Raw genomic sequence first — 23,636 nt, forward strand, 5'->3', positions numbered from 1 at the left:
AAAATTATGTTATACAACTCAACTTTGATAAATAAGAACGGCCATACTGGGTCAGACCAAAGATCCATCCAGCCCAGTATCCTGTCTTCCAACAGTGGCCAATGCCAGGTGCCCCAGAGGGAATGAATAAAACAGGTAATCATCAAGTGATCCATTCCCTGTCGCTCATTCCCAGCTTCTGGCAAACAGAGTCTAGGGACACCATCTCTGCCCATCCTGGCTAACAGCCATTGATGGACCTATCCTCCATGAATTTATATAGTTCTTTTTTGAACCCTGTTATAGTCTTGGCTTTCACAACATCCTCTGGGAAAAGAGTTCCACAGGTTGACTGTGTTGTGTGAAGAAATACTTCCTTTTGTTTGTTTTTAAACCTGCTGCTTATTAATTTCATTTGGTGACCCCTAGTTCTTGTGTTATGAGAAAGAGTAATAGCACTTCCTTATTTATTTTCTCCACACCAGTCATGATTTTATAGACCTCAGTCATATCCCCCCTTAATCATCTCTGTTCCAAGCTGAAAAGTCCAAGTCTTATTGATCTCTCTTCATATGGAAGCCGTTCCATATCCCTAATCATTTTTGGTTCCCTTTTCTGAACTTTTTCCAGTTCCAATATATCTTTTTTGAGATGGGGTGACTACATCTGCACGCAGTATTCAAGTTGTGGGCGTACCATGGATTTATATAGAGGCAATATGATATTTTCTGTCTTATCTATCCTTTTTTTAATGATTCCCAGCAGTCTGTTAGCTTTTTGGACTGCCGCTGCACTTCGAGTGGATGTTTTCAGAGAACTATCCACAATGACTCCAGGATCTCTTTCTTGAGTGGTAACAGCTAATTTAGACCCCATCATTTTATATGTATAGATCATTATGTTTTCCAATGTGCATTACTTTGCGTTTATCAACATTGAGTATTGTCTGCCATTTTGTTGCCCAGTAACCCAGTTTTGAGAGATCCTTTTGTAGCTGTCTGCCTGGGACTTAACTATCTCGAGTAGTTTTGTATACAGATTTCAGAGTAGCAGCTGTGTTAGTCTGTATTCGCAAAAAGAAAAGGAGTACTTATGGCATCTTAGAGACTAACCAATTTATCTGAGCATAAGCTTTCGTGAGCTACAGCTCACTTCATTGGATGCATAAAGTGGAAAGTACAGTGAGGAGATTTTATACATACACACAGACCTGTCGTAGTACTTAGAAGAGTAGGTAGGCATTTTATCCTGTATAGGCTAGTTTATTTAATGCTTATTTAAAGGGAATCTAAGTAATCCTTGTATCAAATGATTCTACAATAATAGTAGCTTTTCTAGAACAGAAGTGCTAGCATTGTAGTAAAGAGCATTGAAGAAGTACAATTATTATGGAATTGCTTCTGCAACAAAAGCAATAGAAAAAAGCCTCCTTGTATTAGAGAAAATTACTGTAAATTGTTTTTCTTTTACAGTAAGTTTTTTTCAATCATGTGAGTGTGGCTGGGATAGAGGTTTTGAGCACTAGAGACAAATTGTGATTGGGTAAAGCTTGGAAGAATGAATTCGGGGCAGGACCTTACAGGTGGAACCTGAAGATATGAGGGAAAGAGGGCTTTGGAAGGCGTACTGACAGATGGACATGGGAAAGGAGCTAAAGAGGTAAAGATAAATGTGGTGTCCTGAAGAAGGGAACTGGAGGGATCAAAGGGGGACCAGACTTAAGGGTACTTTAATTGATCTTTGTTTTAAAAGATAAACATTTATTTCATTCTAGAGTTGCAAATTCTAAACCATAGTCTATTGCAATAGAATTCTTTATTTTTTCTAACAGGACGTGATAATGCATGTGAGAAAACATCATATATGTTCCTACGGAAAGAACTTCCTGTGCGGCTAGCTAATACCATGAGAGAAGTCAATTTGCTGCCTGATAACTTGCTAAACAGGCCTTCAGTTGGGCTAGTTCAGAGTTGGTAAGTATGGAGAGTGGATTAAGAAATCAGTACATTTCTGCTACTGTAAATGTATTTAAAAGTTGTACTTGTGAAAATGGATCTTATTATCCAGTTGTGTAATTTGAATAATTTATTTTTATAACATTTTTCCCCTGTTGAACTAGTATACCTATACAAATGAGGCCTCATTTCTGCTGTTTGATACTAAACAAATAGTCTAATACAATTTTCAGAGATAGAATGGGGACTCATAAATTGGTTTTTTGAGTTGGAGCCCAGAAATTCTGTGCACGAGTGATTTCAGTGGAAGAGTTTAGAGTGCTAAATCAGTAGCTGCTACAAGGCCTGCTTCATTTTTAAAGGAAAGACTAAACATCAACCTAATTTAATTGTAGCTGTCATGGATTCTTGCATCAGAAGAAATAAGTCCCTGTATATATTTTAAATGTTTGCTCTTTCTCCAGCTATCCCCTCATCACAAAAATTGAAAACTGATTTAAGCTTTTCCTGCTCTCAGAGCTTGTGTTTTTAAAGGTTTAAAATGGCAGCTTTGATTCAGTTGGTACCTTGGAACTGCAAAACTCTGTAGTTTGTCCAGTTGGCTGAGACAAACTATTCGTCTTATCTTCTCAGCTGATTTGTATTAGTGTTAATACCAAATTCTGGCATCTACTCAATACCATTTATCTCTGCTTTACTTGTAAGTTGAGCAAAGGTCTGTAAACTTCTTCCTTGGTTACATTCATTGGGCTCTGAACAAGTTCTGCCACAAGGCACAGCTCTTCATGCTGTTCATGTTTGAGAAGAATTAATCCACAAAATTTATGTAAAAATATCTTTGCATACTCTGCAGAGTTTTGCGAGTGAATTTGACCACAATTTTTGTATTCATAAGTTGCATCTTACCTTGATGGGAATTCAGTAACTTTAGACTTTTCAGGTGGTAAAGTAATAGGTTAATTATTTAATGTTCGGTCGTATCTCAAACTTCAGACCTAAAAAAATCTAGATTAGTGTTAGATTTTGTGCAATATTTGGTTTTAAACTTGTCTTATTCATGTAAAAACATCATGCAATGCCAGCTGTTTTCTTACAGATCATTTCAAACTTCATTACCTACAAATCAGTAAGTCTATATGCCAAATACACCTCTACCCCGATATAACGCAGTCCTCGGGAGACAAAAAATCTCACTGTGTTATAGGTGAGACCGTGTTATATCGAACTTGCTTTGGCCCCCCCGTTCCTTGTTCCCTGACTGCTCTGACCCCTATCCGCACACCCCGCCCCGTGACAGGTACTCACTGGCAGCGGCGGGAAGCGGAGCAACACAGCCCCAACCCGCTCCACTCCGCCACCTCCCAGTCGCGGCTCTCCACTTCCAGCCGATGCTGAGTGCGGGGAGGTTGGGGAAAGGACGCCTCCCGCACTCACCTGTGGTGGGAATTGGAGTGATGCGGCCCCAGACCGTTCCGCTTTCCTTGCCTCGGCCCCAGCTGTGTTGCTGCGGGGAGGGTTGGGGAAAGGTCCCGCACTCACCTGCAGCGGCAAACGGAATCCTGCGGCTGGGAGCTGGCGGAGTGGAGCAGGCTGGGGCCGGGCTGCTCCGCTTCTGCCGCTGCCAGTGCGTGCGGGGGGATCCCTTCCCCCAAGCCCCCTCCCCTGAGCAACACAGCTGGGGCTGGGGTGAGGGAAGCGGAGCGGGCTGCTCCCGGCCCCCCACTAATTCCCCAGGCCATTCTGGGACTGTGGGGCCCCCAGAAATGCCCCCCCAGAGCTCCTGCCTCCCAGACCCTGGGGATGGGGGAGCCCCTGACCTCCCCCGAGACCCTCTGCCCCTTATCCAACCCTTCGGTCCTGGTCCGGCCTGGCACCTTTGACACGCTGCTCAGAACAGCGTGTCGGAGCTTTACCACGTTGTATGCAAACCCGCATTATATCGGGGTAGTGGTGTACATGAAATTTGAAAGTGAATTAATGTGTGAAAAATACAGTAGAGCTATGGAAGTTAGGAATATTTGCATTCTGAGTTAAGATCTTGCTTTAAACTGAGCTATCCTTGCCTCTCTGTATTGTGATACGCAAATGTGTATAGTTAGTTTTTCTTTGAGTGCTTGTTCATGTCGATTCCATTCTAGGTGTGTGCATGCCCATGTGCACAGTCACCGGAGATTTTTGCCTTAGCGGTACCCGTAGGATTGGCTGTAGTGCCCTCTTGAATGCCACGCTCATGTGCTGGTATATTAGGCGCTGCTTGACCCTACATCCTCTCAGTTCCTTCTTAGGAGCGTTAACGGTTCTTACAGTCCATTATTCTGTCACCTTTGTTGTTCGTTGTTAACTTAAAGGTCTAACTAAGTCTAAGTGTTAGAGTAGTTGTTTAGGAGTTAGAGTCTAGGCTGGGACTTCGCCTCGGAGCTGGGCATGCCCTGTTCTCCAGGCTTTAAGCCATGTTCATCGTGCAGCCGGCCAATTGCCATTAGTGACCCCCACAAGAGCAGTTTAAAGTGTTTGGGGGAGTCCCACAGAAAGGATAAGTGCAGGATCTGCAAAAACTTTCACCCTTGAACTCAGAAGGAGCGGGATATCTGCCAGAGGACTCTCCTTGTGGAGGCTGTGCTTTGTCCCTCTTGATTGGACTCCACGCCTGGAATCCTGGGATTGGTGCGCAGCTCATCATTGGCACCGGAACCCTCCTGGCACCATTCTCCCTCCCCGGTGCCTAAGAAGCAGTTGAAGTTGCTGGGCCTCCAGCAGTGCAGGAAAAGGGGACTTCGGGCAAAAGACCTGTCAGGCCACATGGCCACCCCAGAGCTGCTTGTGGGTACTGCTGCGGTCGGACCCCCTAGTCCAGCCAGAGACCCGCCTCCTGCTCCTGGGAGCAGCAACGGGTCCCGGCCCCTAGTATGGTCATCTGTGCCTGAAGTCGGCCCCGTGGGAAAAGAGCAAGCAGGCCGACCGGCACAGCAGAAGCCAAGCCAGATGATGGACCCAGCCAAGGCCCTGGCATCTATGGGCAAGCCAGTTATGGGACCACCCCCTAAAGCAGCAGAGTGTCCCTGATCCCCAGACCACAGGTGTTAGTCCCTGTTGCTCTGGCCTTGGATCCCAGCACTGTATCCTCAGTCCCCATCTGTGTAGGAGCCGGAGGGGGGACATGCCTCTGCTTCTGGGAGCTGCTTGAGGTAAGCGTTGCCCAGAGCCTGCACCCCGACCTCCTTCTGTGTCCCGATCCCTTGCCCCAGCCCTGATCCCCCTCCTGCCCTCCGAACCCCTCAGTCCCAGCTTGGAGTACCCTCCTGCACCTCCAACTCCTCATCCTCAGCCCCACCGCAGAGCACACACCCCCAGCTGTAGCTCTTACCACCTCCCACACCCCAACCCTGTGCCCCAGCCCGGAGCCCCCTCCCACACCCTGAACTCCTCATTTCTGGCCCATCCCAGAGCCCGCCCCCCCAGCTGGAGCCCTCACCCCCTCCTGCATCTGAACCCCAATTTTGTGAGCATTCGTGGCCCGCCATACAATTTCCATATCCAGATGTGGCACTTGAGCCAAAAAGTTTGCCCACCTCTGGCCTAGGCAGTCTCCCAGCATCAATCCCCCTGCGTGCGGGATCGTTCCCGGTCATGGCAACAATCTCTGGCTCCCCGGTACCGCTCCTTGGACAGGCACCAGTCTTCACTCTCTCCTTACCGGACACCGACTAGGGTCAATCAGCAGATGCAGGCATCTATGGCTCCACCCTGGTCACCGGAAGGGCAAAGTTAACACGGGAAGGGTCCAAGCCTCAAGGGGAGTTCAGCCCCTCACCTATAAAAGGCAAATCACCACTGACCCGTGAGACCAGCGTGGCTCCTGTGGCAGTGGTGTGGAGGCGGGGGCAATGGCCTGTCCAGTGGCAGTACTGGAACCCGTGGGGTGTACCTGTTGTACCGGTTCCGTACTCCCATTGTTCCTCCCAGGCTGCATCAGACAACCTGCCCCCGGCACAGCCGGCACCCGAGAAGGAGCAACACATCTCAAAGAACAACAGTTACAAAAAAGTAGGTAACCATCTTTTATTGTCAGCATATTAGTGGCTCACCAATGTCTTCAAGATGACGCAGACATCTGATTGCTAAACTCACAGGTGGAGTTTTTTCTGATAGTTCAGGAAATGACATTTGAAGTCCATGATTAGAGGAAGATATTATGTTTATTGTTGTAATGGGTTCCTTTTTGGAAGATTAAATTCTTTATCTTCTGTTTAATAAAAACACCATGTGTGAAATAATAGATCAGAAAGAGAGCTGTTTTTTGAGAAAATAGAAATACATGTGGTTTTGGACTTGTAACAGATAAGATTTTATTGTGAGAAATTGCAACAAATATTTTCAGCTTTGTATTTCCATATCCAAGTGTTGACTCTAAACAGTTGTTAAAAGGTATTGATGTTTGTATTTCCTCAAATGATGTTTGTTATGTTTCTCTCTCAAATATTTTGTTTTGACCACCAAATGTTTTTTAAAAAGAAAAATATTTACCTGTATTAGGACCAAATTTACTAACTCATTAATATTGTCAGAAGTGTAAATCTTTTTTTTTTGGGGGGGGGGGGAGGGTGCTGAAATTCAAGGGTCTTAACAGGTCACCTTAAAAATTTATTGATGAAGAATCTTGGACAAAATTTATTATACCTGAAATTAGTCACCTTCTAAATGTTTTTTCATATTTTAAATATTGTCTAGTACTTTCAAATTGTCATAAATCCATCAACCTGTGAATTTTTCACAAGTGTAACCATGCCTTTGTGGGACACAACTGAGAATACCAAATTCAGGACAAACTGCTTAGAAATGTGGCAGATATACCCCAGAACTGGAGGTTATTCTCCCTTGAGAAATACCAAACCAGCTACAAAAGTAAACTTCTGTTTGACCACATTGGCTAACAGGAAGCCATAAAAGCAGTTTCTTTAGATATTCAAGTGTTTATATCACCACCAAAAACACTAGATTTGAAGATGAGTGGATCTTTACAACCAATTTCGTCAAATAACAGGTTCTTCTTATCCCAGAGGAGCAGCCACATACCCAGGTCAATATACAACTCGGATCTTACCCAAAAATCACACTGTTTCTGATCCTTTAGTATCTAAAATCTAAAGGTTTATTTATAAAAAGAAAAGAATGAAAGGCAAGAGTTCAAATTGGTTAAAGGAATCAAATACGTACAATAAATGCAAAGTTCTTGATTCAGACTTGTAGCAGTGATGGAATCAGCTGCTGGCTTAATTCAAGTCTCTGGCTGCTTCCGAATCATTGGAAGGTCCTCAGTCCATTGGTTAGAATGCTCCCGTTAGTCCATTGTCCAGAGGTTTGAGCAGGAAAGAGGCAAAATGGAGGGATTTCCAGGGCCTTTTATATCTTCTGCCATGTGGAGGGAAACCCATTGTTTGAAACAAAGCCCTGAGCACAGCTAGTGGAAAGTTACAGATGACAAGATGAGAGTTTGGAGTCACATGGGCAAGTCACCTGTGGATGCGTGATTTCACGTAGGCCTTGTCTACACTGCCACTTTACAGCGCTGCAACTTTCTCGCTCAGGGGTGTGGGAACACCTCCCCTCCCCCCCCGCCCGAGCACTGCAAGTTTCAGCACTGTAAAGTGGCAGTGTAGACAGTGCAACCAGTGCTGGGAGCTACTCCCCTCGTGGTGGTGGGTTTTTTTTTTAGAGTGCTAGGAGAGCTGTCTACCCTAGTCATTGCAGGAAGCCATTATCATAGAACCATAGAATATCAGGGTTGGAAGGGACCTCAGGAGGTCATCTAGTCCAACCCCCTGCTCAAAGCAGGACCAATCCCCAACTAAATCATCCCAGCCAGGGCTTTGTCAAGCCTGACCTTAAAAATATCTAAGGAAGGAGATTCCACCACCTCCCTAGGTAACGCATTCCAGTGTTTCACCACCCTCCTAGTGAAAAAGTTTTTCCTAATATCCAACCTAAACCTCCCCCACTGCAACTTGAGACCATTACTCCTCGTTCTGTCATCAGCTACCACTGAGCTGATTACCTATACTCCAGACAGTACGTTTGCAGGACAGTCCATTCAGTGTAGATGGGCATGGTCCATGGTCCAATGTCGGTTAAGTGTTTCTTAATGAGCCACTTAATTTGTATAGTTCACAATGTGCTGGCTAAACATCTTGTTGGTGTTTCCCAGAAGCAAACATATTAGAAATACAGGTATAGAGCCAATACTCATAACATTAAATACAAAAATGATGCATACAAATAGCATAATCATACTCAGCAAATCATAACCTTTCCATAGACATCTTACATACCACATTTCGTACAAGATTTGTTGCAAATGTATAACAGTGGTTGCAATAATGATCTGTATGGTCATGTTTTAATCAGCTAATGTCACAAGAAGTACGAGACTTTTGTGTATACTGAATTAATATAAATGGGAAACATCACATTTCATTTGCTTTTAAAAGTAAGGCATTCCCAAAGGGCAAGAATGCATGGATTTTGCTGGCTGCCGATAGGAGAATTGCATCTAAAATTACAGCGGTGGCGGTTGCAGCTTCAAGCATGCTTGTCAACGTCTTTAACTATTTGGTATTTTTAAGCAACGTTGTTTCTTCAAGTGAATGCATGTGTCTGTTCCACCATAGGGGTGTGTGTGTGTGTCATGCATCAGTGCTGGAAAGTTTTCCCTAGTGGTACCCATGGGGCAGCCACGCCTGCGCCCTGGCTTCCCTCATGCTTTAAGCTGAGGGTATAAAGCAGGGGTGGCCAAACTGCAGCTTTTTTACTGTTAAAGTGTAGCTCATGGAGCCCCCCTCAAACCCACTGCCCCTAGTCTCTGCCTACTAGACTGGGGGTGTGGAGAGCTCAGGGTTTCTGGGTAATACGCATTGTAAGGAGAGTGATCACTTTACATAAGCTATTAACAGCCGGAGAGTGGGGTGGGGGGAGAGAAAACCTTTTGTAGTGATAGACACCCATTTTTTCATGGTTTGTGTGTATAAAAACGTCTTCTGTACTTTCCCCAGTATGCATCCGATGAAGTGAGCTGTAGCTCACGAAAGCTTATGCTCAAATAAATTGGTTAGTCTCTAAGGTGCCACAAGTACTCCTTTTCTTTTTACCATCACAGTTGCCACTGATACCTGCAATCTGGACTCTGATGCATATTCCCAAGACCTCCTGTTTCAGGTGCTTTAGCCAGTGACTTCAACCATTTTAATGGTTTGACTTTCTTTAAAACTTGGCAGCCAACATGTACTGCTTAATATTATTATTTTGTATTTAATTTAAATTATTTTTAGGGATTATTATAAATTTGCCTTAACATAGGTTGTCAATTTCAAATTGAATTTTGAATAGGTTTATTTTTTAAAAATGAACCTGTATTTAATTTAAATTGGTTATTTAAATTAGTTATTTAAATTAGATTTTTTTTTAATTTAAAAGTGTGGATTTTTGTGTTTTGGTTTTTTAAATTATTTTTTTTCATGCATGCTGATTCTGACTGTCCTTTTTTTGCTTTTCTTGGAAATGTCCCACTTTGTAGCAGTCTTTATAGGGAACTCTTTTTGTGTACTGCATATGTTTTTGTTTCAGACAAAATTATAGTCTTAAGGTAAAAGTTTCAAAAGTGATTTAGGTTCCTATTAGAGAGACAAGGTGGGCGGGGCAATACCTTTTATTGGACCAACTTCTGTTGGTGAGAGAGACAAGCTTTTGAGTTATGCAGAGCTCTTTTTCAGGTCTGATAAACCTACTCAGGGTGTCACAGCTAAATACAAGTTGTAACAGATTGTTTAACATAAGTAGTTAACACACTGTAGGATACTATTCAGTTTGAAGTAACCCGTTAAGATGGCTGCAGTCATAGGATAAAAAACAGATGTTAGTGGGTTACAGATTGTTGTAACAAGCCATAAATCCAGTGTCTTTATTAAAACCCTGATTTTTAGTGTCTAGCAAAATTACGAATTTAAGCTTTCGAGCTTGTCTGTTGAAGGTGTTGTGTAGGTTTCCTTTGAGGACGAGGACTGAGAGGTCAGATATGGAGTTGTCATTTTGTGAAAAGTGTTTGCCCACAGGTGCTATGGTGTCTTTGTCTTTTATTATTTTACTCTGTGAATTCATTCAAAAGTGTAGTGTTTGGTTTCACCCACACAATTATTGGGGTATGTAGTGCACTGGATGAGGTACACAACATATTGTGATAGGCATGTGTATGACCCCTGGATCTTGAAAAGTGTGTTGGAGGGTATTGACCATTGTATGTGTCTGCAAGTTTTTCATCAGTTATGGCAGGGTCTGGTGCTGCGTTGAGTTGGTGGGTCCTAGTCTGTGGGGAACTTGCTTCTGATAATGAGGTTGGTGAGATTGCAGGGCGGGGTGTCTGTTTGAAGACCAGAAGAGGGGGTTTGGGAAAGATTTCTTTCATGATGTGTTCCCCAACAGGCATGGGTTGTAAATGTTAAATGATACTCTGTATGGGTTCCAGTGTGGGGTGGTAGATAACAGCTAGGTGTAGGCGGTCACAGGGTTTTTTCCTGTTTTGAAGGAGTTTCTCTTGGAGTATTTGAGTGGCCTGTTCCATGACATCATCTACTTCTCTGGGGGAGAGTTCTTGTTTGGTGAAAGGCAGTTTTAAGTGTGTTAAGGTGTGTATCCTGGACTTTCTCCATTGAGTATATTCTGTGGTATCTGAGTGCCTGGCTGCAGGTAACAGGTTACTTGCTGTATTTGGGCTGGTTACTTGATCTGTGTAGGTAAGTGTGATGAGCCATGGCTTTCTTGTATACAGTGGTCGGTAGGGATCCATTGCTGAAGCTGATCATGGTGTCCAGGAAGTTGATATTGGTGCAGAAGAGTTCTAGAGAGAGTTTAATGGATGCGTGGTGATCATTGAAGTTGTGGTTCAGTAAGAGTGCCACGGCCAGATATGATCTGTCTGAGTGGGCTTCTATGTCACTTAGGTGTCTGTGAATGTTTTATCCCTAGTTCTTAATGTCACATCTCTTTATATTTCAGGTACATGCAAAGTTTTCTTGAGCTTTTAGAATATGAAAATAAAAGCCCTGAGGATCCTCATATTCTGGATAAGTAAGTAATGATTTATTTTAGAAGTAAGACCACCAGGAAAAAGATCTGTTTGTTTATTGTAACAGCATAGAAATAATCAAATTTTTAATGTAGAATTCAGGTAGTTAAGACTGAGTTTGTAATAACTAAAACATAAAACCTAAGTTTGTTTGAACAGCCTACGCTGTATCCTGCTAGTTCCTAACTTGCAATACTGTATAATGCGTTAAATTAAAGGTATGTAAAAGAAAAAAGTATATATAAATAAAGGTATACTAAAGGTACCAAACACTTTTAATACAAAAAAACCCCCCTACTTAGGTACTCTGTTTTCCTTGAGCTCAGGTACTCTATTATAGTATTTTAACGTATTATGTTAATGTATTAATATTTCAAACAGGTCTATAACTTGGAACAGAACATGTACCATACAATAAAAATTACTTTGGGTGAAATCCTGTCACTATTGGAATCAATGGGAGTTTTGCCATTGATTACAGTGGGTACAGGATTTAACCCTTCATTGCTATCTATCAGAGCTGAATTCAGACTAATGACTTTAAGATGAAAGGTTTCATGGGCCAGATTCATATGAGAGGAAAGCAAGCCTCAACTTCCACTGAAGATCAGTCTTATTCTGATTTTCTTATAGTAACAAACACTCTACCTCAGACTAGAAAGTCCTTTCTTGCTCATGTATCATTACCATTAAAGTAAAGGTTCTGTAGATTCTGTGTTTTTATTTACTTTAGATGTTTATTAAACTGCAATTTAGAGAGTCCATCCAATTCTGCAGGCACCCCTGACACTCTTAAAAATATACTAACAAACAGGCAGACCCATCAGTTACCCCAAATCGTATCAAATAACCCACCAACAGCATAACAAAAAATAATTAACAGAATCCAACACCACTGCTATTCAGCCCTGTCCTACATTCATATCTTCATAGTCAAGGGAGAAAAGGTGGGGGACTCTGAAGGCTAATGGACTTGGACTATTACAGAGCTGAGGAGGAAACAAGTTCCAAAAGTTCTCCATTACATCTGCATAACCATATGATTCTTTTGCGTTTACACAGGTATGACCGAACACAGCATTTGGCCCTTCATTTTAAACTTGGTAGACAATTTTGTTGATGATGCATGAGAAGGAATAAAACTCTGCTGATGCTCCATCAGTTGTATTGGTTCTGCAGTGCTAACCGTATTGAAGTAATAAATTCTTTTAGTCATTAAAGTAAACGGATTAGACTTGGGGCTGATCTGTTGAGAAATATGTCATGTTTAGTTTTTTCCTGTGCAGACCAGAACTGCACTTTAAACTGACATTTTTAATAGCTATATTCTCTTCCAGAAAGGTAAATAAGATATGTCCTCATGTTTCATTCTTGGTTTTTAAGTGATTCTCAAACTTCATCACAAATTTCTCATTCAACTTGTATACTAATTCCATTTAAAGTAAGTCCCTCTGCCTGTCTCTCATTCTAAATCCTTCAAGTGGAAAACTTTCTCCATAAGCTGGATATCAAAAATGCCTTCCACTTTTATGTGACAAGATGAAAGTTTTTGCTTAACTATTTTCTTCTGTTTATGAGGGTAGGCCAAAAAGGGTTAACATATCCAATCAGTAGTAATCTAAACGGATAGTCACTTGAATTGGGTCTTATTCAGAAATTGCCATTACAGAAGGTTGCTACGCTTACTCTGCTAAAGCTGTGGTGACACTCTTGTGTTGATACAAAAGCCAGATCAGAAGTTAGATCTGATACATATTTTGGTAAAACTGCTCCTTCAGTCTGTTTACAAATTATGGAGCTCTTCAGCCTTGCTCCAAAGGTGCTAAGTAATCTCTGTGAGTGGGGGGGGAATCAGTGAAAGATTTTTTTCATGAAAATACAAGGTTATTTGCCAATAGAGTTCTCCAAATGTATTTACTACTAAGACCTACTATGCATCTTGTTACATCATCTCAGCTTGTCTTCATGTAGCTACTGTTTCTGGATAGGCAGTTACCAAATGAAGGGGTAAAGAACTCGTCGTCTTCTTACTGATGCTGCCTTCATGTGCATCTGCCAAAGCACATGAAGTTGACTAGGTTCAACCAGCTTTCTAAGAATTCCTGCTCTATGGAACTCGGTGTTACTCACTGTGGTTTTGGAGAAGTAGGTTACAAGTGACTAACTCAGCATATTAATAAATTTCTTCATTCTGGTTCATGTTAGCTTTGTTTGAAATGGTGCTCGTCTACAGCCTAAAGTGAAAAGATCAGGGGCCAACTTGACAGACATGGAGCATAGCAAGATTAAGGAAAAGTGGTAAACTCATAAATACACATAAATATATTCAGGTTGTTAGCCTTTTAAAAAAATGTTTAGGTCTATCTTAGTTCATAGAAAGGAATATCTTCAAGAGCAAAGTAAAGCATCTTTGAAGATAGGAGGAGGAGCAGCTGCATGTTAGGGTACATCTTCACTACCCGCCGGATTGGTGGGTAGTGATCGATCTGTCGGGGATCGATTTATCTTGTCTCGTCTAGACGTGATAAATCGATCCCCGAATCGATGCCTTTACTCCACCTTGGCAGGAAGAGTAAGCGAAGTCGATGGGGATCCGCCATGGTCGACTCGCCGCCGTGAGGACGGCCAGGTAAGTCGAACTAAGATACTTCGACTTCAGCTACGCGAATAGAATCATAGAATATCAGGGTTGGAAGGGACCTCAGGAGGTCATCTAGACCAACTCCCTGCTCAAAGCAGGACCAATCCCCAATTAAATCATCCCAGCCAGGGCTTTGTCAAGCCTGACCTTAAAAACTTCTAAGGAAGGAGATTCCATCACCTCCCTAGGTAACGCATTCCAGTGTTTCACCACCCTCCTAGTGAAAAAGTTTTTCCTAATATCCAACCTAAACCTCCCCCACTGCAACTTGAGACCATTACTCCTTGTCCTGTCCTCTTCTACCACTGAGAATAGTCTAGAACCATCCTCTTTGGAACCCCCTTTCAGGTAGTTGAAAGCAGCTATCAAATCCCCCCTCATTCTTCTCTTCTGCAGACTAAACAATCCCAGTTCCCTCAGCCTCTCCTCGTAAGTCATGTGTTCCAGACCCCTAATCATTTTTGTTGCCCTTCGCTGGACTCTCTCCAATTTATCCACATCCTTCTTGTAGTGTGGGGCCCAAAACTGGACACAGTACTCCAGATGAGGCCTCACCAATGTCGAATAGAGGGGAATGATCACGTCCCTCAATCTGCTGGCAGTGCCCCTACTTATACATCCCAAAATGCCATTGGCCTTCTTGGCAACAAGGGCACACTGCTGACTCATATCCAGCTTCTCATCCACTGTCACCCCTAGGTCCTTTTCCGCAGAACTGCTGCCTAGCCATTCGGTCCCTAGTCTGTAGCGGTGCATTGGGTTCTTCCGTCCTAAGTGCAGGACCCTGCACTTATCCTTATTGAACCTCATCAGATTTCTTTTGGCTCAATCCTCCAATTTGTCTAGGTCCCTCTGTATCCTATCCCTGCCCTCCAGCGTATCTACCACTCCTTCCAGTTTAGTATCGTCCGCAAATTTGCTGAGTGTGCAATCCACACCATCCTCCAGATCATTTATGAAGATATTGAACAAAACCGGCCCCAGGACCGACCCCTGGGGCACTCCACTTGACACCGGCTGCCAACTAGACATGGAGCCATTGATCACTACCCGCTGAGCCCGACAATCTAGCCAACTTTCTACCCACCTTATAGTGCATTCATCCGGCCCATACTTCTTTAACTTGCTGACAAGAATACTGTGGGAGACCGTGTCAAAAGCTTTGCTAAAGTCAAGAAACAATACATCCACTGCTTTCCCTTCATCCACAGAACCAGTAATCTCATCATAGAAGGCGATTAGATTAGTCAGGCATGACCTACCCTTGGTGAATCCATGCTGACTGTTCCTGATCACTTTCCTCTCATGTAAGTGCTTCAGGTTTGATTCTTTGAGGACCTGCTCCATGATTTTTCCGGGGACTGAGGTGAGGCTGACTGGCCTGTAGTTCCCAGGATCCTCCTCCTTCCCTTTTTTAAAGATTGGCACTACATTAGCCTTTTTCCAGTCATCTCGGACTTCCCCCGTTCGCCACGAGTTTTCAAAGATAATGGCCAATGGCTCTGCAATCACAGCCGCCAATTCCTTTAGCACTCTCGGATGCAACTCGTCCGGCCCCATGGACTTGTGCACGTCCAGCTTTTCTAAATAGTCCCTAACCACCTCTATCTCCACAGAGGGCTGGCCATCTACTCCCCATGTTGTGATGCCCAGCTCAGCAGTCTGGGAGCTGTCCTTGTTAGTGAAGACAGAGGCAAAAAAAGCATTGAGCACATTAGCTTTTTCCACATCCTCTGTCACTAGGTTGCCTCCCTCATTCAGTAAGGGGCCCACACTTTCCTTAGCTTTCTTCTTGTTGCCAACATACCTGAAGAAACCCTTCTTGTTACTCTTGACATCTCTTGCTAGCTGCAGGTCCAGGTGCGATTTGGAATAGTGTAGTTGAATAGTGTAGCTGAAGTTGCGTATCTTAGTTCGACCTCCCCACGCAGTGTAGCCCAGGCCTTAGAAATAACTAAGGATTCCTTTATAATATATGTTGTCCTCTGTAGCACTGAAGGATTCTGGTTTCTAGGCAGGCATGCTTTCTGATACGAAACATAAAGAAATTCAAGTTTGTTTCCTTGTGGCACTATCTCTCCATTTGCAGAAGAGAAAATAGGAGTTTATGTTCCTGTACTTCTTTGCAACCAAAAAAATGATTTTGGTATTCACAGCTAGGAAGAAGAGGACTGAAACCTCTCTTTTCTTGACATTTAACTCTGAGATTTCAGTAGTTACAGATCACACATAATCAGAAAGGCCTAATCTATTTAAAAGAATCTCTGGACCCTTAAGCATTAAAGTAGTTTTGAAGAGGGGATGCTTGTTCAATCAGCAAGGTAGGTGAGTATGTAAGAACAGCCCTTCTTTATTTTAAAAGTCTTTAGATTTGGGATTAGGCAGTATCTATTAAGACTTCCACATTACTGCTTATTTTGCAAAGTAAGATGTCACTTTGAAAGACTAGATGAGCCATTTGTGGAGACACTTAAGAATTGCTGATTAGATAGGAGATGGTGAATAAGTTATTTTACAAGAGGAGCGTTCCTTCACAATCAGCCATGTAGGGTGAAGGGGAAAGCATCTTTAGGGAAAATAGATACATTATTACTCATTAGGAGAGGTACATGTGACATTACCCAGGGTACAATCTGGACTGTAGAACAGCTGTGGCCACTCAATTCTCCAGCCTGGGGTGCCTTTTACACTGTTCACTGTGAGAGCAACCACTCTTGCTCAGCTCACACGCAGCCTTCAGCATGTGAATTACTCCCAGATATTACTGTATGAGTACTAGCGAACCACCAATGAATTACACTGCAGGGCAACACCAGTAAACTCCCAGTCCCAGACTTTCCCCGAACATATGCATCTTGTAGTGCCAAGCTCTCTCCTTCTGGACAGTACAAGCTCATATAAAGTCCATCATTTCATTAATAAAAAATTATATTCTCAAATCCTGTTATGTGGAATGGAGTTTCCCAAACACTTCAAAGCAAACACACTGGTTTAGATAAAACAAGTTTATCAACTACAGAGAGAAAGATTTTAAGTGATTACAAGTAATGAGGCATACAAGTCAGAATTGGTTATAAAAAAAAGGGGTAAAATGCAATTAATATCTAATTTAACAAGCTAAATGAATTCCAAGCAAAGATTTCTCTCACCGCATGCTTCAGCAGTCTTACTGGCTGGATTCCTTTCAGCCACAACCCCTCCCCCAGTTCAGTGTTAATTTCCTTGTTGTTCAGGGCGTGTTGGTGCTGTGGGCAAAGAAAAAGGGAGGAATCTTTTGGGGCTTCTGTTCTCCTTTCTTATAGTTCTCTTTTTCTTTGAAAATCATCTCCAACTGAGGTTCAGAAGACAAAAAGTCTGCGGTGATGGGAACCTCCAACAGTTTCTTTGTCAAGATGTAAATTTCTTGCTAACGCCCTTTTTTCTGCCAAAGAATAGTCACCAGGTGATAGTCCATTTGATCTTGTTGACACCTGGCTGAGGTATTCGTTTGCCTTTTGTTTTTGAGGAACTGGTTTGTGGCTGTTTTTGCAGACTTGGAATATGTCTCAGTAGTATCATATAGTAGAATCGTATACCTTTACATACAACGTTGCCCACACGCATTGGACTAGGACAGTAATTGGCAAATTGAGTTTTCAAATGGCATCTTTTGGGAAAATATACACAAGGCATACTTTGTACAAAATGTATCACAGTCTTGTAAAAGGGGTGAACATAGGAATACAAACTGTTACAGTACATTTTACTTCCCAACCGTGCTATAAGCCTGAAGAACATAAGAAAGTGGGAAATAGAAACCAGTTTTAAGAAACTGATAAAATGGCTTTTTCCCCTTTTTTAACTTTCAGGAATGGTGTGAGATAAAGTAAAGAGGGACAGACTAGGGGCATCACTCTCCACTCTAATTGAGTAATTGGGTTTATCACAGGACTGTTTAAAACTTCTGAATACCCTATAAAAAAATCCAGGTATGTGGTGACAATTCCTTTGTTTACAAATAAGCAATTAAAGCCCTTTTTGAGTACTTGCAACTTTAATCTGAGAGGTTATATATTGACTTTTAGGCCTTATCTACACTACAGAGTTTTGTCTCCAAAAGTCCGTTTTTGTCGACAAAACAGTGGAGGTGTACACACTACAATACTCCTTTTGCCGACAAAACTCTCCTGCTTTGCTGAGAAAATAAAACTACCTTGACAAGAGGTGTAGAGCTTTTTGTGGCTAAGTTAAATCGACAAAGTGTCAGTGTAGACACTGCGCTTGGTTATGTCGCTGTATATGGCCTCCAGGAGGTGCCCCACAATGTCCATTCTGAACACTCTGGTCAGCAGTTAGACCTCTACTACCCTGCACCCGGGTACACCGTTCCCCCTTTAAAGGCCCAGGAATTTTTGAAATTCCACTTCCTGCTTGCTTGGGGTGGACAGTTCATATCGCATCTTCCCAGCTAACCATGGCGGCTCCACACAGCAAATGCTTTCCTGCTTGGAGCACATCTGAGTTGTTGAATATGCTGGCACTGTGGGGAGAGGAGGAGGTGCAGTCCTAGCTTCACTCCAGCTGTAGGAGCTTCGATACTTAAAGTCAGATTTCTCGTGGCATGTTGGAGAAGAGCTACGAACAGGACACATCAGCGCTGTGCAAAGGTAAAAGATCTGAGGCAGGTGTACCAGAAGGCAAGAGACTCATGTGGTCACTCCGGTGCTGCGCTGAAGACTTGCTGCTTCTATAAGGAGCTGGATGCCATCCTCGGCAGTGACCCCACCTCCACGACCAAGAGCCCCATGGATACTTCAGCAGGGTTGGAGACAGCAGGCTCGACCCTGAGGATGAAATTGTGGGCGAAGAGGTTGAGTTGGAGGATGAGATGGGACAGGCGATAGGGTCATCCGGTAACATGGCAAGCCAGGACCTCTTCTCGACCCATGAGGGTTTGAGCCAATCCCAGCACTCCGTCTCTGGTGTGCATGATGCACACATGGGGAGCTCTGATAAGTGATCTTCTTGAGTTGATGCTGCATATGAGGTGGCGTTGTCCTTTTCTTTGTTATATTCTAGAAGTGGGTGAAGGGATAGATATGTCTGAGACTAGCTGTGTTTGCGTGTGCTTCACGTTCCCCTTTGGAGCAATGGAACAGTGTTAATGTGCACAGAGATTTCTGTATTTTGACATCTTCTGTATTTTCCACAGTATGCATCCGATGAAGTGAGCTGTAGCTCACGAAAGCTTATGCTCAAATAAATTGGTTAGTCTCTAAGGTGCCACAAGTACTCCTTTTCTTTTTGCGAATACAGACTAACACGGCTGCTACTCTGAAACCAGAGATTTCATGGGAATCCTCCAGAGAGATCTCTAGGAAACTTTCCTTGAGGTACTCACCAATCCTCTGCCGAAGGTTCCTTGGTAGAGCTGCTTTGTTCCTTCCCCCATTGTAGGAAACTTTCCTGTAATCCCTTGTGCAGGGACTGAAGTGCCACACAAGCGAACAGCATAAGGACCTGATCTGAAACCCCACGCATGCATGAGATGCGCTCTTGCATCCATGCTTACCCTAGGGAATGAGATATTGGCTGTGGAAAATGGTGGCAGAGTTTACAATTTTGTACTTAGTCGCCTTAGTATCTGGCTGCTCAAAATCAGCTACCAGGTGATCTGCCTCCATACACCACCCCAGGGGAAACTTTTCACCCTTAACCTTACAAATATTATGGAGAGCACAGCAGGCTGCTATGGCCATGGGAATATTTTCCTCATTTAGGTCTAACCTGCCATAAAAGCAGTGCCAGCGTGCTTTTAATTCGCCAGACGCACTTTCTACTGTCATTCTGCACCTGCGTAGCCTGTTGTTGAAGCACTCCTTGGTGCTGTCTAGGTTTCTGTTGTTAGGCTTCATGAGCCAGGGGAGTAATGGGCACGCTGGGTCCATCATTATGGGCATTTCAGCATCCCCCATTGGAAAGAAAGTTCCTGCTTGCCGCTTTCTGTACAGGCCAGTGTTTCTGAAGATGTATGCACCTCACATTGATGTCAGTGAAGCGCCCATGGTGATCCACAAGCACCTACAGTACCATAGAGAAGTACCCCTTTCTATTGATGTACTCCATCGCAAAATTGTCCAGGGACAAAATTGAGATGTGTGTGCCATCTATCGCCCCTCCGCAGTTAGGGAGTCCCATTGACGCAAAGCCATCCACTATTTTACACACACTTCTAAGAGTCACAGTCCTTCGTAGCAGAATGCGATTAATAGCCCTGCACATTTGCGTTAATGCAGCCCCAACAGTCGATTTCTCAACTGCAAACTCCAAACCATGACCGGCTAGCAGTCTGGAGTTGCCAGCTTCCATGTAGCGATTGCCACGTGCTTCTCCACTGAGAGGGCACCTCTCATTTTGGTATCCTTGCTCTGCAATGCTGGGGCGAGTTCTTCACACAGTTCCAGGAAGGTGGCTTTCCACATCCGAAAGTTCTGCAGCCACTGCTTGTCATCCCAGACCTGCATCACATGCGATCCCACCATTCAGTACTTGTTTCCCAAGCTCAAAGGCAATGGTCCACCGTGTGCAGCTGCTCCATGAATGCCAAAAGTAATCTGGTGTTGCTTGTTTCCATGGCACACAGCAGGTCAGGCACCTCTGATTCCTGTTCAGATTGGGAGCTTGTGATCTACTGCAAGACCATCTGCAGTGTGTTCATAACAGTGACCACAACAGTAGACAGCAGTGCAGGCTCCATCCTTTCAGACTGAGATGGCAGGTGCACAGTAAACAGGGGCCATTGAAAAATGCCGCAGAACAGTCAGAAGCCTATGGAATGATGGGATGGAAAAAACTGCACCATGGAACATTGCACCCATGATGCATTGCAATCCACTCCGCCATCCCACAATTCCGAGATGGCAAGTAGCACAGTGGGATAGCTACCCACAGTGCATTGCTCTTACTGTCGATGCTAGAGCACCAACCGTGGATGTGCTTTGCCAACAGAAGGGGCGTTATGTGAACGTGCACAAGCAAAGTGATTATAGGTTTTTTTGATCATCAGCATAACTTGCATTGACAAAACTCTGTAGTGTAAATGAGGCCTTAGGAGAAGTAAATACTAGGGACCTAATCAGTCTTCCATGCTCTATAACTTCATACAATCTAATGTATTATTATTTCCTTCCAGAGGTGGTGCTTAGGTTCTAATTTAATGAATTATTCACTCAATTTGTCAAATACTGTTTTTCTGTGCTCATTATAAACCCATTGAGAATTTGGTTCAGAGTTAGCATATAAAAAGACTCCTTAGTTTTGCAGACACAGTTACAACTTAATAAAAGTGTCACCATCTTTGCTTTCTTTTGAAAAGTATATTGCATTTGTTTCTATTTGATCCTGAAGGAAGGAATAAAGCATTATTGTCAATGTAGTATATGATTGTCATTAATGTCAATGAGAAAAGTGGCAGAGATGAAGGTTGCTAACTTTTCGTGTTTTGAGATTAATAAGATATTCAAGTCATCCTTTTTTAAAACATGGATGGTTCTTTGCAGTATTTTGTACCTCAGAAGAATTGTATGTAAAAGGAAGGGGTAATTCTTTAAATATCACAAGCTGTGGTCTGCTTTGACAAGAAAGTAACATTTTTAATCTGTTCTATAATATATGCCTACTGTTGTCTTGCATCAATATCATTAAAAAATAAATGAAAGTAAGCTCCTAAAACTTCTTGATCTCAAAGGGCAGGATACTACAGGAAAAAGGAGAAAGCGCCATTGTGTGGTTTTTTTTGCCCTCTAGAGGCATAGAAAGAAACTGAACAGAATTGTGTCTGTGCACATGCTGATACTGCTCTTTATTTAAACATAACCATCATCATAAATTCCTTCCATGTGGTACCTACTCTAAAAACAAACTGTAGGGACACCTTTCTGGTAATTGTGATAAACAGCCAACTGGTCTCTTCTGCCTCCTGCAGAATTTGTAAACCAAGCAGAATAAATGACATATGTTGTTCTGGATTCACAGAGAAGAAAGACGAATTTTAAAAACACAATTTTAAATAAATTTTTATGGGACATAACTAGAGTTATCAAGAAGCCTTGAATGTTTACACTAGTTTGAACATACAGTTGCACCCTAATATATTTCCCTTTAGCATGACATGTGGTAGGTAATAATGTAGTTGGACGTTTGTTTCTGTGATAAACTTTTGGAGACTCTGGGGGATAAACAATAAGAGACTCTTATATGCAAGTGAATATTTGAAAACCGCAGTGTGAGATGCAGAGATTCCTGTTACTCTAACATTCTGTTTCTAATTTTGTGTTTCAGCTTTTTAGAAGTTTTAATTAAAGTAAGGAACAGACACAATGATGTGGTTCCTACCATGGCGCAAGGGGTGATTGAGTACAAGGAAGAGTATGGCTTTGATCCGTTTGTTAGCAGTAACATCCAGTATTTTCTAGATAGGTTCTACACCAATCGTATCTCTTTCCGCATGCTTATTAACCAACACAGTAAGTAATTGCTTTGTTTTTCAACTTGAAGGAATAATTGGTTTTTGCTTATAAATCTAAATTGACAGAATTGATTTGGCATTCCTCGCATCAATGACTAATTTTAATATTCTGAGGTGAAGATGGTAGATGATATATTGTGACAATTGGTTATTTAAGTAGTGCAGTTTTTTTGAGGTGTCTAGAAATTAATCTGAACCACTAAGCAGAATAACAGCCCTGTATTCCAAAGTGATAGGCTTGCAGTGAAGCTCCACTGTTCTATTTTGTCAACGTGACTGTAAAAATTTTTTCACCCTGTTAGCAGATACAGTGTGCAAGGTGATGTACATGGTATTTTTAGGTACTAGTAAAATAACTACCGTATATACTCATTCATAAGCCAAATATTTTTGGTAAACAAGTGACGCATCAAAGAGCAGGTGTTGGCTTATAAACGGGTCTACACCAAAATTTGATGATTTTAAACTCTCTGAAATAATTGAATTGAATATCTAATACATTGTCATTTTGTTTACATGGCGCATCTGCAGGCATGGAGCCCCTCAGCTCCCTGTGGCCGTGGTTCACTGTTCTCGCAGCTCCCATTGGCTGGGAACGGCGAACCGGGGCCACAGGGAACTGAGGGGCTCCATACCTGCAGACGCTCAAAGTAGACAAAACATCCCGACCCGCCAGCGGCTTACCCTGACAGGCCGGGAGCCAAAGTTTGCCGACCCATTTATTGATGTCAATACTGCAGCCTTTTAAAGTTGCAAAGGCTTTCTTTAGTAGACTAGATTGGCTTGAAAGGAATACTAAAAGAGCAGTGCTGCAAATCTGCATGACATTTGACTCATGCGTTTCACAAAATGCTATGCCTTACAAGCCAATCAGAAAAATACAATGAACGATAGTACTTACAGCACTGGTGTCAGTCCGCTACTGAGTAATTTGATCTCTTCATGCACTTCTACCAATGGACCTCATAAGTCTCGAGCCAATATGAAAATATAACGTGCAAAATCAATGGAATCTCTATTGAAATTGAAATTGCCTGTTATCCCCACAGACATGCCAATCTACAGGGCTGCTTTGAAATAAAGAACAATCATTTGACAGCGATAAAGCAGGTGATATTCCTATATAAAGTCCTACAAAATCTATAACTACAATAATAATCTATTTTCATACTAGTATTTAAAATGAACAATGGTGAAATCAAAAGAAAAAGGTCTGCTTATCATGCAGCGTTCAAACTTAAAGTTGTTGAATATGCAGAAGCAAACAATAATTGCGCCGCTGCTCATGAATTCTGTATCAATGAGAAGCAAGGAAGAGAATGGCGAAAAAATAAAACACTAAAAGACATGCCAAGAAGCAAGAAAAAATGTCCAACGAGGTGCACTTCATTTCCTGAGTTGGAGAGAGAGATCTCACTAATTGGGTTGTTGAATGTGGACAGT

The 23,636-nt window shown here is 42.6% G+C and overlaps 1 protein-coding gene across 2 annotated transcripts in view; it reads left to right on the forward strand.

The window, feature by feature from the left end:
• PDK3 (pyruvate dehydrogenase kinase 3) overlaps window positions 1-23,636 on the forward strand; it is an 89,349-nt gene that overhangs the window by 32,557 nt on the left and 33,156 nt on the right. Inside the window, exons 1-4 of one of the 2 annotated variants that reach the window (XM_074968301.1) lie at window positions 1,828-1,952; window positions 9,085-9,143; window positions 10,977-11,048; window positions 22,007-22,191. In XM_074968301.1, coding sequence (XP_074824402.1) covers window positions 9,115-9,143; window positions 10,977-11,048; window positions 22,007-22,191 — 286 coding nt within the window. In that variant the 5' untranslated portion in view covers window positions 1,828-1,952; window positions 9,085-9,114. Of the gene's footprint in view, window positions 1-1,810; window positions 1,953-9,084; window positions 9,144-10,976; window positions 11,049-22,006; window positions 22,192-23,636 lie in introns of those variants that run through there. The other variant, XM_074968299.1, reaches the window with a different exon arrangement.

The sequence above is a fragment of the Natator depressus genome, chromosome 1, assembly GCF_965152275.1.
Source record: "Natator depressus isolate rNatDep1 chromosome 1, rNatDep2.hap1, whole genome shotgun sequence".
In the NCBI taxonomy this organism is placed as follows: Eukaryota; Metazoa; Chordata; order Testudines; family Cheloniidae; genus Natator; species Natator depressus.